At 39.1% G+C, this 12342-nt stretch overlaps 1 protein-coding gene across 9 annotated transcripts in view; it reads right to left on the reverse strand.

Annotated features, from left to right (window-relative positions):
* RHOT1 (ras homolog family member T1) overlaps positions 1 to 12342 on the reverse strand; it is an 85036-nt gene that overhangs the window by 22606 nt on the left and 50088 nt on the right. For all 9 annotated transcript variants that reach the window (XR_009553126.1, XR_009553127.1, XR_009553129.1 and 6 more), the window contains exons 15-17: positions 9376 to 9506; positions 5302 to 5385; positions 1625 to 1744 (exon numbers count right to left, since the gene is read on the reverse strand). Coding sequence is in view for 6 of the 9 variants with exons in the window: in XM_060203979.1 (XP_060059962.1) it covers positions 1625 to 1744; positions 5302 to 5385; positions 9376 to 9506 (335 nt within the window). In the remaining 3 variants the exon portion in view is untranslated. The remainder of the gene's footprint in view (positions 1 to 1624; positions 1745 to 5301; positions 5386 to 9375; positions 9507 to 12342) is intronic.

A 12342-nucleotide genomic window follows, 5' to 3' on the forward strand; every position in this document is an offset into this window, starting at 1 on the left:
TAAGTCTGAAGACAAGTAAAAAATTTATTAAGTTTAATTAAATGTACACTATTTATTTTCCTGGATTGGCAAAGCATTAAATAGTCTTGAAGAGAAAGTGAACTAAGTGGCAAAGACTGGCAGTGATCCAAGTCAGACTTAAAATAAAGATTAAGGTCTCTTTTCTAACACTGGTAACAATATAAACCTCTGATGATTTTCAAGTTTACTAAAAAATATATATATTTTATCAAAAGAAATAATACTTGAAATAAAAAATACACATTAATATCCCTCTTTTTTATTAGTGATCTAATACTGATTTATAAAACTGTTAGATAATGGGTATAATTCCACACACCTTTCCCACCACAGAGGTCTGTGTTACCATTCCCTCCACTGGAAATTGCATTACTTTTCCTAAGACCACAGGTATGGGTTGACTATTACTTCTATATTTATCTATCTATATTTATACAGATTTGCCTTTTTTTTTTTTATGATCCTGTCTTCTCTTCCTTATACCTATTACTTCTCAGTGTCTTTCCTTTTTTTTCCTTCCCATTCACACAGCTTCTCCTTTTGACAGTGCTCCCATGTGGTGGCCAGCAGCTCAACCTTGGGTCCCTGCACATGATAAACTGCACATGATGCATTCCTGGTTGAGAACTTCTACCCTGTGAGCCACTGCTGGCCCCCAGTACTGAAGTTCTCAACCAGGAATGCATATCAGAGTCATATGTGAGCAAAAATACTCTAAGAAATTCAGGTGTCTGAGAAATCAGGGAGGTGGCTCAATGTGAGGTTCCTATTTAGATTTTTGACATCACATCTATCAGAGCTTAGCAGTGCTCTAAGATCTCTCACAAAAAGTAAATATAAATATTTAATAGAAATACAGGTGTCTGGGACATTTGTTTACTGATTTTTGTCATCAGGGTTACTGCTAGGGCTGGGTGACTGTGCAACTACTCCACCACTCCCAGCAATCATCCCTTTTTTCTTTGATAGAGGGTGAGAGACAAGGAGAGAGACAAAGAGAGGGAGAGACATTACAGCACTGCTCCACTGCTCAAGAAATTTCCAGTGGCAGGTGGGTACTGGGGCTTGAAGCCAGGTCCTCACACTTGATAATATGTGCACTCTACCAAGTGTACTAGCATCCAGTTCTTCAAAAATAGAATTTTTAAAGATATAAATGGCAGTTGCAAATAATAATGACATGTTTGTTTTTTTTATTGCTACCAAGGTTATTGCTAGGGTTCGGTGCTAACACTACAAATCCACTGCTCCTGGCAGGCTCTTTTTTTTTTTTTTTTTTTCTTCTATATTATTGGATGGGACAGACAGAAACTGAGAGGGAAGGGAGACAGAGAAGGAGAGAGAAACATAGATACCTGCAGACCTGCTTCTCTGCTTATGAAGTGTCTCTCTGCAAGTGGGGAGCAGGAGCTCAAACCTGGGTCCTGGCACATGGTAATATGCGTGCTGAATCGGGTGCACCACCACCCAGCCCCAACAGATGTATTTTTTTTTTAAGTTCCACAAATGATTTTCTTGCATTTCCCTGATTAGAAGTACCAGCACAATTTCATTAAACGCCATATAAAGTCAAATTTAGTTACAGACCAAAAAAGCAACAAACCTTAAAAATCCTGGCACAGTATTCAAAGGATTTGGAGTTACTGACATCATATACCAGGCATACAACATCACAAATTATCTCAGCTTCAGTTAAAAATTCCGATTCTGAAATATCATGCAACTTGTGAAAAAGAAAAACATAATGAGAAACACAATGTCACCATCTATGTAATATCATGGTGTTTTACAACTTAACTTGCCTTATAGTAAGAAAAAAAAAAAAAGTGGTTAAGTAGAACTTTTAGACCATTTGCAGAAGTGGAAAGCATAGTGAAAAGAGAAACTTGAAGGCTCTGCAAACGCAGAGACAAACAAAAAAAGACTGTCAATGCCCAAAATGCACACCTAGCAAGTCATAATACCAAAATTTGAATTCAGATATGATTCCCAAGTCTATATTCTTTCTGTAGCATCACATTTTTTCCTACCCATCAAAAAAATACAGACTTTTACATGATGATCATTTTGTTCTACTTCATTGTCTTCTTTTTCAATGTTATTAAAACCTTTTAAGAAATAGCTTACCTATGATGTAACATATGATATAATGATATGTCTATCTATGATATAACGATCCATAAACAGCCAAATTCAAAACCAAGTTATATTAAGATATTTCATCTCAGTCGAGGAGATGAAAGGGCAAGTATTGAGTCAGAAGTGACTAGATTATTACAGATAAAACACCATTATGGCATGGACACAGACATTCAGAGACATGAAATGTACCAATTTGCAGAGAACATTTTAAGAATAAGAAAGCTAATTAAAAGTAAGCAGTGTTCACTGAGTACTCAAAACGTAGAGCTATACTTATGAGAGAGAATTAGGAGAAAAACAAGAAATTGATGAAGAATTTACAAAGTGTAAAATACATATGAGTCGATGTGATAATCCATTTGGCAGGATGTAGTACCGTCAATTGGAAAAAGAAAGGGAACATTTCCTGAAGGCTATTAGTTGTTAAAAACGCCACAAATTGACTAACTTAAAAACCTCAGACTTGGAGAGAGTACGCTGCTTATATAAAGTAAAACAGTTAACTAGTGATAGACCAGGTTTTTAACCCAAATATGATCAGATCCAAAGAGAATATATTGACTCTAGGGGCCTGGTGGCGGTGCACTGGGTTAAGCGCATATAGTACAAAGTGCAAGGAACCCAGTTAAGGTTCCCAGTTAGAGCCCCCAGTTCCCCACCTGCAGGGAGGTTGCCTCACAAGCAGTGCAGCAGGTTTGCAAGTGTCTTTCTCTCCCCCTCTCTATCTTCCCCTCCCCTCTCAATTTACAATAAAATGGAAAAAAAATGGCCCCCAGGAGCAGTAGATTCACAGTGCAGGCAACAAGGCCCAGTGATTACCAGGCGGCAAGGAAAAAAAAAAAAAAAAAGACTATATAAACTCTTTGGATACAACTCATAATAGTATCATTTCAGTCATGTCCTTCTATGATTTTATTCAGCAAAACTGAGCTTCTCATATTAACTTTTGGTCAGTAGTACAGACAATATTTTTAAAAAATAAGTGTGAAAAAGAGTAGATAACAGTTAAATTTTTTTAAACTTTTCTATTATGACATAATATGTAATTAAGCACACAATTGATTTTTTAAATTCATTATGTAATTACCCCACAGATCAAGGGAATGAAAATTAATTCCTATAAACCAGGTGAGAAAAAAATTATAAGAAGTTGTACATACAGTCATATTAAATTCAACTGTACTTTCAAAGTCACTTAAAAATGTACCTGATGTGTGACATTCTCACAGGAGTGAAGTGATATCTCATTGTTGTCTTGATTTGCATTTCTCTGACAATCAGAGACTTGGAGCATTTTTTCATGTGTTTCTCGGCCTTTTGGATCTCTTCTGTGGTGAATATTCTGTCCAAGTCCTCCCCCCATTTTTGGATGGGGTTATTTGTTGTCTTGTTGTTGAGTCTGGTAAGCTCTTTATATATGTTGGTTATTAAACTCTTATCTGATGTATGGCATGTAAAGATCTTCTCCCATTCTGTGAGGGGTCTCTTGATTTGGGTAGTGGTTTCTTTTGCTGTGAAGAAGCTTTTTAATTTGATGTAGTCCCATAGGTTTATACTTGCCTTAGTCTTCCTTGTAATTGGATTCGTTTCATTGAAAATTTCTTTAAAATTTATGCGGAAAAAAGTTCTGCCAATATTTTCCTCTAAGTATCTGATAGTTTCTGGTCTAACATCCAAGTCCTTGATCCACTTGGAATTTACTTTTGTATTTGGTGAAATACAGTGATTCAGCTTCATTCTTCTGCATGTTTCAACCCATTGTTTCCAACACCATTTGTTGAAGAGACTCTGCTTTCCCCATGTAATAGTCTGGGCCCCTTTGTCAAAGATTAGATGTCCATAGGTGTGGGGCCTCATTTCTGGAAAAAATGCTCCAAGTCTCTGATTGTCATGAAATGCAAATCAAGACAACAATGAGATATCACTTCACTCCTGTGAGAATGTCACACATCAGAAAAGGTAACCGCAGCAAATGCTGGAGAGGATGTGGGGTCAAAGGAACCCTCCTGCACTGCTGGTGGGAATGTCAATTGGTCCAACCTCTGTGGAGAACAGTCTGGAGAACTCTCAGAAGGCTAGAAATGGACCTACCCTATGACCCTGCAATTCCCCTCCTGGGGATATATCCTAAGGAACCCAACACATCCATCCAAAAAGATCTGTGTACACATATGTTCTTGGCAGCACAATTTGTAATAGCCAAAACCTGGAAGCAACCCAGGTGTCCAACAACAGATGAGTGGCTGAGCAAGTTGTGGTATATATACACAATGGAATACTACTCAGCTGTAAAAAATGGTGACTTCACTGTTTTCAGCCGATCTTGGATGGACCTTGAAAAAATCATGTTGAGTGAAATAAGTCAGAAACAGAAGGATGAATATGGGATGATCTCACTCTCAGGCAGAAGTTGAAAAACAAGATTAGAAAAGAAAACACAAGTCGAACCTGAAATGGAATTGGAGTATTACACCAAAGTAAAAGACTCTGGGGTTGGTGGGTGGGTGGGGAGAATACAGGTCCATGAAAAATGATGAATGAAATAGTGGGGGTTGTATTGCTAAATGGGAATCTGGGGAATGTTATGCATGTAAAAAAAAAAAAAAAAAGAAGTAGAAACGCAAAGCGGAAATTGACTGAGAAAAAAAAAAAAAAATGTACCTGCCGAGAAACATATGAAATAATGCTCCAAGTCTCTGATTATCAGAGAAATGCAAATAAAGACAACAATGTGATACCACTTCACTCCTGTGAGAATGTCATACATCATAAAAGGTAACAGCAGCAAATGCTGGAGAGGGTGTGGGGTCAAGGGAACCCTCCTGCACTGCTGGTGGGAATGTCAATTGGTCCAACCTCTGTGGAGAACAGTCTGGAGAACTCTCAGAAGGCTAGAAATGGACCTACCCTATGACCCTGCAATTCCTCTCCTGGGGATATATCCTAAGGAACCCAACACACCCATCCAAAAAGATGTGTGTACAAACTATTGTATTTACTGTTGAATATAAAACATTAACTCCCCAATAAAGAAAGAAAATTTTAAAAGTACCCTACAAAATTAAAAACAAAAATAAAAAAGCAAATAAAATATGCCCAAATAATTCATACTATTTTATATACTAGAGAGTTTCTTACCAGTAAGTATTTCTCTTGCCCATATACGTAAACAGTATTTATCGCATAGTAGGATTTGTGATCATCACGGATTTTCTTCTGCCTCTGAAAATAACAATGACCAAAAAAATCTCAGTATTTATAGTAAAAACAATAGTTGAAAGTTTTCATTAACATACACACTGTGTGTAAGGACCAGATTAAGAATCCCAGTTCGAGTCCCCGGCTCTCCACCTGCAGGGGGGTTGCTTGACCTGCTTCACATTTAAGCAGGTCTGCAGGTGTCTAACTTTCTCTCCCCCTCTCTGTCTTCCTCTCCTCTCTTGATTTCTCTCTGTCCTATCCAACAGCAACAACAGCAATGGCAACAATAACAATAACAACAACAACAATGGCAACAAAAATGGGAAAAATGGCCTCCAGGAGCAATGGATTTGTAGTGCAGGCACCGAGCCCCAGGGATAACCCTAGAAGCAAAACAAACAAACAAACATACACACTGTAATATATATGGACATGTTATAAATAAAAAGGCATTCTCACCTACACTATGTATTATTTAGTGATACAGGGTAATTTGATTTTATATCTTAGTTCTTTTTATTAAGATTTATTCATTTTATATATGAGTGAGAATTTCAAATAAGAGAAAAGAAAGAGGGAGAGTGCCAAAAAATAGCATAGTAGGTTACACGACAAATTCTCATGTCTGAGGCACCAAAGGTTCCAGGTTCAATCCTCAGAACCAACATAAATCAGAACTAAACAGTGCTCAGTTAGAGAGAGAGAGAGAGAACAAGCATGCATGCATAAGTGAGCAGTCAGAGCACTACTAAGGAATATGCAGTACTAGGGTCAAATCCTGCACTCTACCAGCTGAACTATTTACCCTGTGGGGGCCAGGTGGTGGTATACCTGGTAAACTGTACATATTATCAAGCCCAAGGACCTGGGTTTGAGCCCTCATCCCCCACCTGCAGGGGATCTGCTTCCCAAGCAGTGAAGCAGGTCTGTAATAAAAATAAAATTAGAAATAAAATATAAACTGTCTACCTTTGGTCTTTTTAAAAAAATTCTTATGGTTTAAGAGAAAAGATATATTGTTCTGCATAAAGCAAAAGCAGGAAATTTAAAATATTTATTATTATTATTATTATCATTATCATCATTATTATTATTTTTGCCTCCAGGGTTATTGCTGGGGCTCAGTGCCTGCACCACAAATCCACTGCTCCTGGAGGCCATATTTTTTTCCTTTTTTCAACCTTGTTGTTTTGTCATTGTTGTGGTTATTATTATTGTTGTTATTGATGTCATTGTTGTTGGACAGGACAGAGAGAAATGGAGAGAGGAGGGGAAGACAGAGAGGAGGAGAGAAAGTGAGACACCTGCAGACCTGCTTCCCCACCTGTGAAGTGACACCCCTGCAAGTGGGGAGCCAGGGTCTTAAACTGAGACCCTTACTCAGCTCTTTGTGCTTTGTGCATGTGTGCCTAACCCACTACACTACTGCCCAACCCCCTATTATTATTTATTTTAATTGCATTCCAGGGCTTTGGTGGTGACACACATAGTTAAGTGTACACATTACCATGTAAAAGATCTGAGTTCAAGCCCTTTGTCCCTAGGCCCAGCCTGGAAAGCTTCAAAAGCAGTCAAGTAGTGCTGCAGGTCTCTCTTCTCTCTCCCCGTAAATTTCTCTCTGTCTTATCAGAGAGAATAGTAGATCTGTTGTGCAACATAAAGCTTCAGTGATAACCCTAGTGGCAATAAAAATTTAAAAAAAAAAGGAGGAGAAGGAGAAAGTGCATTTGAGGGTGAGTGAAACAGCTCACTTGGGACAGTGGGCATGTGTATGACCCAGATTCAAGTCTGGCCCTCACCACATTAGAGGAAGCTTAGGTACTATGGCTAGTTTATTTATTTATTTTTTTAAGCTATCTGCCTCTATCTAAAATAAATAAACAGAATTTAAAAATTTTTTAATTTTATTTTATATTTATTTATTTATTTATTCCCTTTTGTTGCCCTTGTTGTTTTATTGTTGTAGTTATTGATGTCGTCGTTGGATAGGACAGAGAGAAATGGAGAGAGGAGGGGAAGACAGAGTGGGGGAGAGAAAGATAAGACACCTGCAGCCTGCTTCACCGCCTGTGAAGCGACTCCCCTGCAGGTGGGGAGCCAGGGCTCAAACTGGGATCCTTATGCCGGTCCTTGTGCTTTGTGCCACCTGCACTTAACCCGCTGAGCTACAGCCCGACTCACTATACTATAATTTGGATAATAGAAGACTTATCTGGAAAGACGTCAATCTCTACACAAAGAAGTCAGCATCAGAAATAGGTAATATTTGATATATCAGAAACTGTACAATTCACTTCAGGTTAAACCTTATCACATGTATTCATTCAATCCCCATCCAAACACTTGTAAGAAAGAAAGAGAGGGAGTCAGGCGGTAGTGCAGCGGGTTAAGCATATGTGGTACAAAACGCAAGGACCAGAGTGAGGATCCGGTTTGAGCCCTCGGCTCCCCACCTGGCTCCCCAACTGCAGGGGAGTCGCTTCACAGGTGGTGAAGCAGGTCTGCAGGTGTCTCTCTCTCCCTCTCTGTCTTCCCCTCCTCTCTCCATTTCTCTCTGTCCTATCTAACAATGACGACATCAATAACTACAACAATAAAAAACAAGGGCAACAAAAGGGAAAATAAATAAAAAATATTTTAAAAAATTTTAAAAAAATAAATAAAGAGGAAGCGAGGGAGGAAGGAAAGGAGGCAAGCAGGAAAGATGTGGCCAGCAATGATACAGTGGCACAGTGCAGGACCTGCATATACGCAATCCCACATACGCCAGAGTGATGCTACTTTTCTCTCTCTGAATATATATATATATATATATATATATATATATATATATATATATATATATATATATATATGGGGCTGGGGAAGTAGCATAAGGGTTATACAAAAAGATTCTTAAGTCAAGACTCCAAAGTCCCAGGTTCAATCCCCAAGACCAATGTAAAGCAGAGTCCAGCAGTGTGCTGATGTTTCTGTCATTAAAATAAAATAAATATTAAAAAAGACAAATGGTATTTAGTATCAATTTAACAAAGATAAAACCATTTCAAAAGGATTACTTCTGCACTTTTTTCTTTTTGCCTCCAGGGTTATCACTGGGGCTTGGTGCCATGCCAGCACTAAGAATCCACTGCTCCTAGATTTTCTTTGTTTCCTTCCTTCCTTCCTTCCTTCCTTCCTTCCTTCCTTCCTTCCTTCCTTCCTTCCTTCCTTCCTTCCTTCCTTTTTTTTGCCTCCAGGGTTATCGCTGGGGCTTGGTGCCTGCATCATGAATCCACCGCTCTTGGTGGCCATTTTTCCCATTTTTTTTTTGCCCTCGTTGTTGTTGTTGTTGAATAGGACAGGAAGAAGTCAAGAAAGGAAGGGAAGACAGAGGGGGGAGAGAAAGACAGACACATGCAGATCTGCTTCACCACTTGTGAAGTGACCCTCCTGCAGGTGGGGAGCTGGGAGCTCGAACCGGGATCCTTCTGCGGGTCCTTGCACTTTGCACTATGTGCGCTTAGCCTACGGTATGTTACTGCCTGCCCCCCACCTCTACACTTTGTATTGTACTTTAGTAATACACATGTCACTGCATTTTAGTAGTCATAGTTAATGACTATAAAAATTTGTTGGATAGGGGGTCGGGCGGTGGCGCAGTGGGTTAAGCGCATGTGGTGCAAAGCGCAGGGACCAGCGTAAGGATCCCGGTTCGAGCCCCCGGCTCCCCACCTGCAGGGGAGTCGCTTCACAGGCGGTGAAGCAGGTCTGCAGGTGTCTATCTTTCTCTCCCCTTCTCTGTCTTCCCCTCCTCTCTCCATTTCTCTCTGTCCTATCCAACAACGAATTGAGTCAACAAGGGCAATAATAATAGCCACAACGAAGCTACAACAAGGGCAACAAAAGGGGAAAAAAAAATGGCCTCCAGGAGCGGTGGATTCATGGTGCAGGCACCGAGCCCAGCAATAACCCTGGAGGAGGAAAAAAAAAAAATTGTTGGATAAACTTTTGTTTTCTGAGAAATCTTACCATTAAGTTTCTTCCAAGAAGAGCCTGAAGAACTCCACTTTTGCCACAGGTTTTCATCCCAATTACATTACATCTGAACACATTTCTTTGAGTTTGTTTTTTCTGAAGGTCTATTTTTTTATCTCTTGTTACTAAAAAAGGAAACAAAAACAATTATATATAACTGAAATACGATGTACCTCATTTCACTTTCTACAATACAGGATATTGCTGTTTATCAATGGTATGCATGAAGTATCTGAGCAATACATAAACACTGTTCAATAGTCATGCTGAATATAAAATAAAGGAATAAATATAATGTAGGCAGGGCTCACTTAGCAGCAAGATATATATCCAAAAGTTGGCTAAAAAATGAATTTTTAGTAAAAGAAATAGTTCTTTCATCAAAAAATAAGCAGCATATTTTCATAAGGAAAAATGACATCCTAAAAGTGCATAAAAAGTAGAACACAATCACCATTAGTGTCTGTTTATCTGTGATAAATTGTTATCAGAGAAAACTACACACTAAAAATGTTATCATAAAGCTGCATTTTTTTTGGATCTATAGGTGGGAAAGGGGTATGGATTCTAAAATTAACTGGTTTTTGGCACATAAATCTGTAAAAGAAACAGGTCAGAAAACAATACTGTATCAGCAAAGTAATGGAGTATTCCTTCCTGAGGTTAAAAAAAATCATTTTTTTCATTCATTTATTTATTTTCTTCCAGGGTTATTACTGGGGCTCAGTGCCTGCACTACAAATTCATTGCGCTTGGTGGCCATTTTTTCTATTTTATTGGATAGGACAGAGAGAAACTGAGAGAGAAGGGGGGAGCCGGAGAGGGAGAGGGAAAGACCAGCAAACCTACTTCACTGCTTGTGAAGCTACCCCCCTGCAGCTGGGTCTTTATTTTTTTGTTGTTGTTTTGATTTGTTTTGTTTTTGCTTCCAGGGTTATTGTTGGGGCTCGGTGCCTGCACTATGAATCTACTGCTCCTGGAGGCTATTTTCTCCCTCTTGTTGCCCTTGTTGTTTATCGTTGTTATTGCTGTCATTGTTGTTAGACAGGACATGTGCATGCCATGTGTGCTTAACCCTCTGTGCTACTGCTCAAACCCCTTTATTATTATTATTATTATTATTCTTTAAATATTTATTTATTCCCTTTTGTTGCCCTTTTTTTAATTGTTGTAGTTATTATTGTTGTTATTGATGTCGTCATTGTTGGATAGGACAGAAGAAATGTAGAGAGGAGGGAAGACAGAGAAGAAGAGAAAGACCTGCTTCACCACCTGTGAAGCGACTCCCCTGCAGGTGGGGAGCCGGGGGCTCGAACTGGGATCATCACGCCGGTCCTCGCGCTTTGCGCCACCTGCGCCTAACCCGCTGCGCTACTGCCCAACTCCCCCTTTATTAATTTTTTTAAGAGTGATGGTTCTTTTAAAAGAATTTAAATTTTCTCCTCTTATTTTTCTTTAATTTCGATAGAAACAGACAGAAACTGAAAGAGATAGGGAAGAGAACGAGGGAAAGAGACACCTGTAGCACTATTTCATTGCTTGTGAAGCTTCCCCAGTGCAGGCAGACCAAGAGTATGTGCTCTACTGGGTGCACCATCACTCACCCCTCGTTATTTTTATTGCCACCATGGTTAGAGAGACAGAATTAGAGACACCTGCAGCATTGCTCCACTGCTCAAGAAGCATCACTCCTGCAGTTGGGGACTGGTGCTTGGACATATGTTCTCACACACGGCAATGCGTGTGCTCTACTAGATGCACCACCTTCTAGAGAGCTCAACAGTAACAAAACTCACCGGAAGAAAGTTTTAAAATTGCATAAATATTAATATGAATTTTAAATCATAATAATTAAAGGACAGTTAGATAAGCTCCAGAATATCCATAAAGTGGATCTTATTTAACATTAAAGATACAGGAAAGCATAATTTTTCTTCTTGGTGGTGCTTGCTTCAGCAGCACATATACTAAAATAATTCTGGTACCAGGATTGAGCCCAGAAACTCATACATGGAAAATACATGCCCCAGCACTGAGCTACATCTCAAGCAAAAGTATATTTATTAATATAGAAAGATGACTACAATAGTTTGTTGAGTGAAAGAACTTCATGTAGACTAGCACTTGATACTTATTAAATGCTGTCTAGTCGGTTAAGTACTTTATGGGTATTTGATCTATCTGTGAATTAAAGAGAGACTTTCCTGGGGGCCGGGCAGTAGTGCATCAGGTAAAACGCACATGGAGTAAAATGCAAGGACCAGCATAAGGATACCATTTGAGCCCCCGGCTACCCACCTGCAGGGGGGTCACTTCACAGGTGGTTCTGCAGGTGTCTGTCTTTCTCTCCCTGTCTCTGTCTTCCCCATCTCTCTCCATTTCTCTGTCCTATCCAACAACACAACAGCAATAACAACAATAACAACAATAAACAAAGGGCAACAAAAATAAAAAGCACCCTAAAAGAGCAGTGGATTTGTGATGCAGGCACCGAGCCCCAACAATAACCCTAGAGGCAAATAAAATCAAATCAAAAAGATAGACTTTCCTTTAAGGCTTCCTGTAGATGTGGCATTTACTCCACCAATTAGGATATATAAATCTCTTGAAATGATCAGTTCCTAAATCAGTTATTTCTATACCTATAAATTTTCTTTATGGGAGCACTTTGTTTGACAAGAATAACTGGCTAACATTACAAGTAAAAGATTACTTTGGGAAATGGCTAGAAAGCTGAGAGAGGGACTGGGAGGTGGTACACTTGGTTAATGTTACAATGCATAAGGACCTGGGTTCAAGCCCCCAGTCTCCCCACCTGCAGGAGGACAACTTTACAAGTGGTGAAGCAGTGCTGCCGGTCTCTCTCTATCACCCTCTCCCCTCTCAATTTCTGGCTGTTTCTATCTAATAAATAAATATAACAAAACAAAAAAAAAGAAGTCTAAAGATGTCCATTAGCTC

This window comes from Erinaceus europaeus, chromosome 12 (genome assembly GCF_950295315.1).
Source record: "Erinaceus europaeus chromosome 12, mEriEur2.1, whole genome shotgun sequence".
Lineage (NCBI taxonomy): Eukaryota > Metazoa > Chordata > Mammalia > Eulipotyphla > Erinaceidae > Erinaceus > Erinaceus europaeus.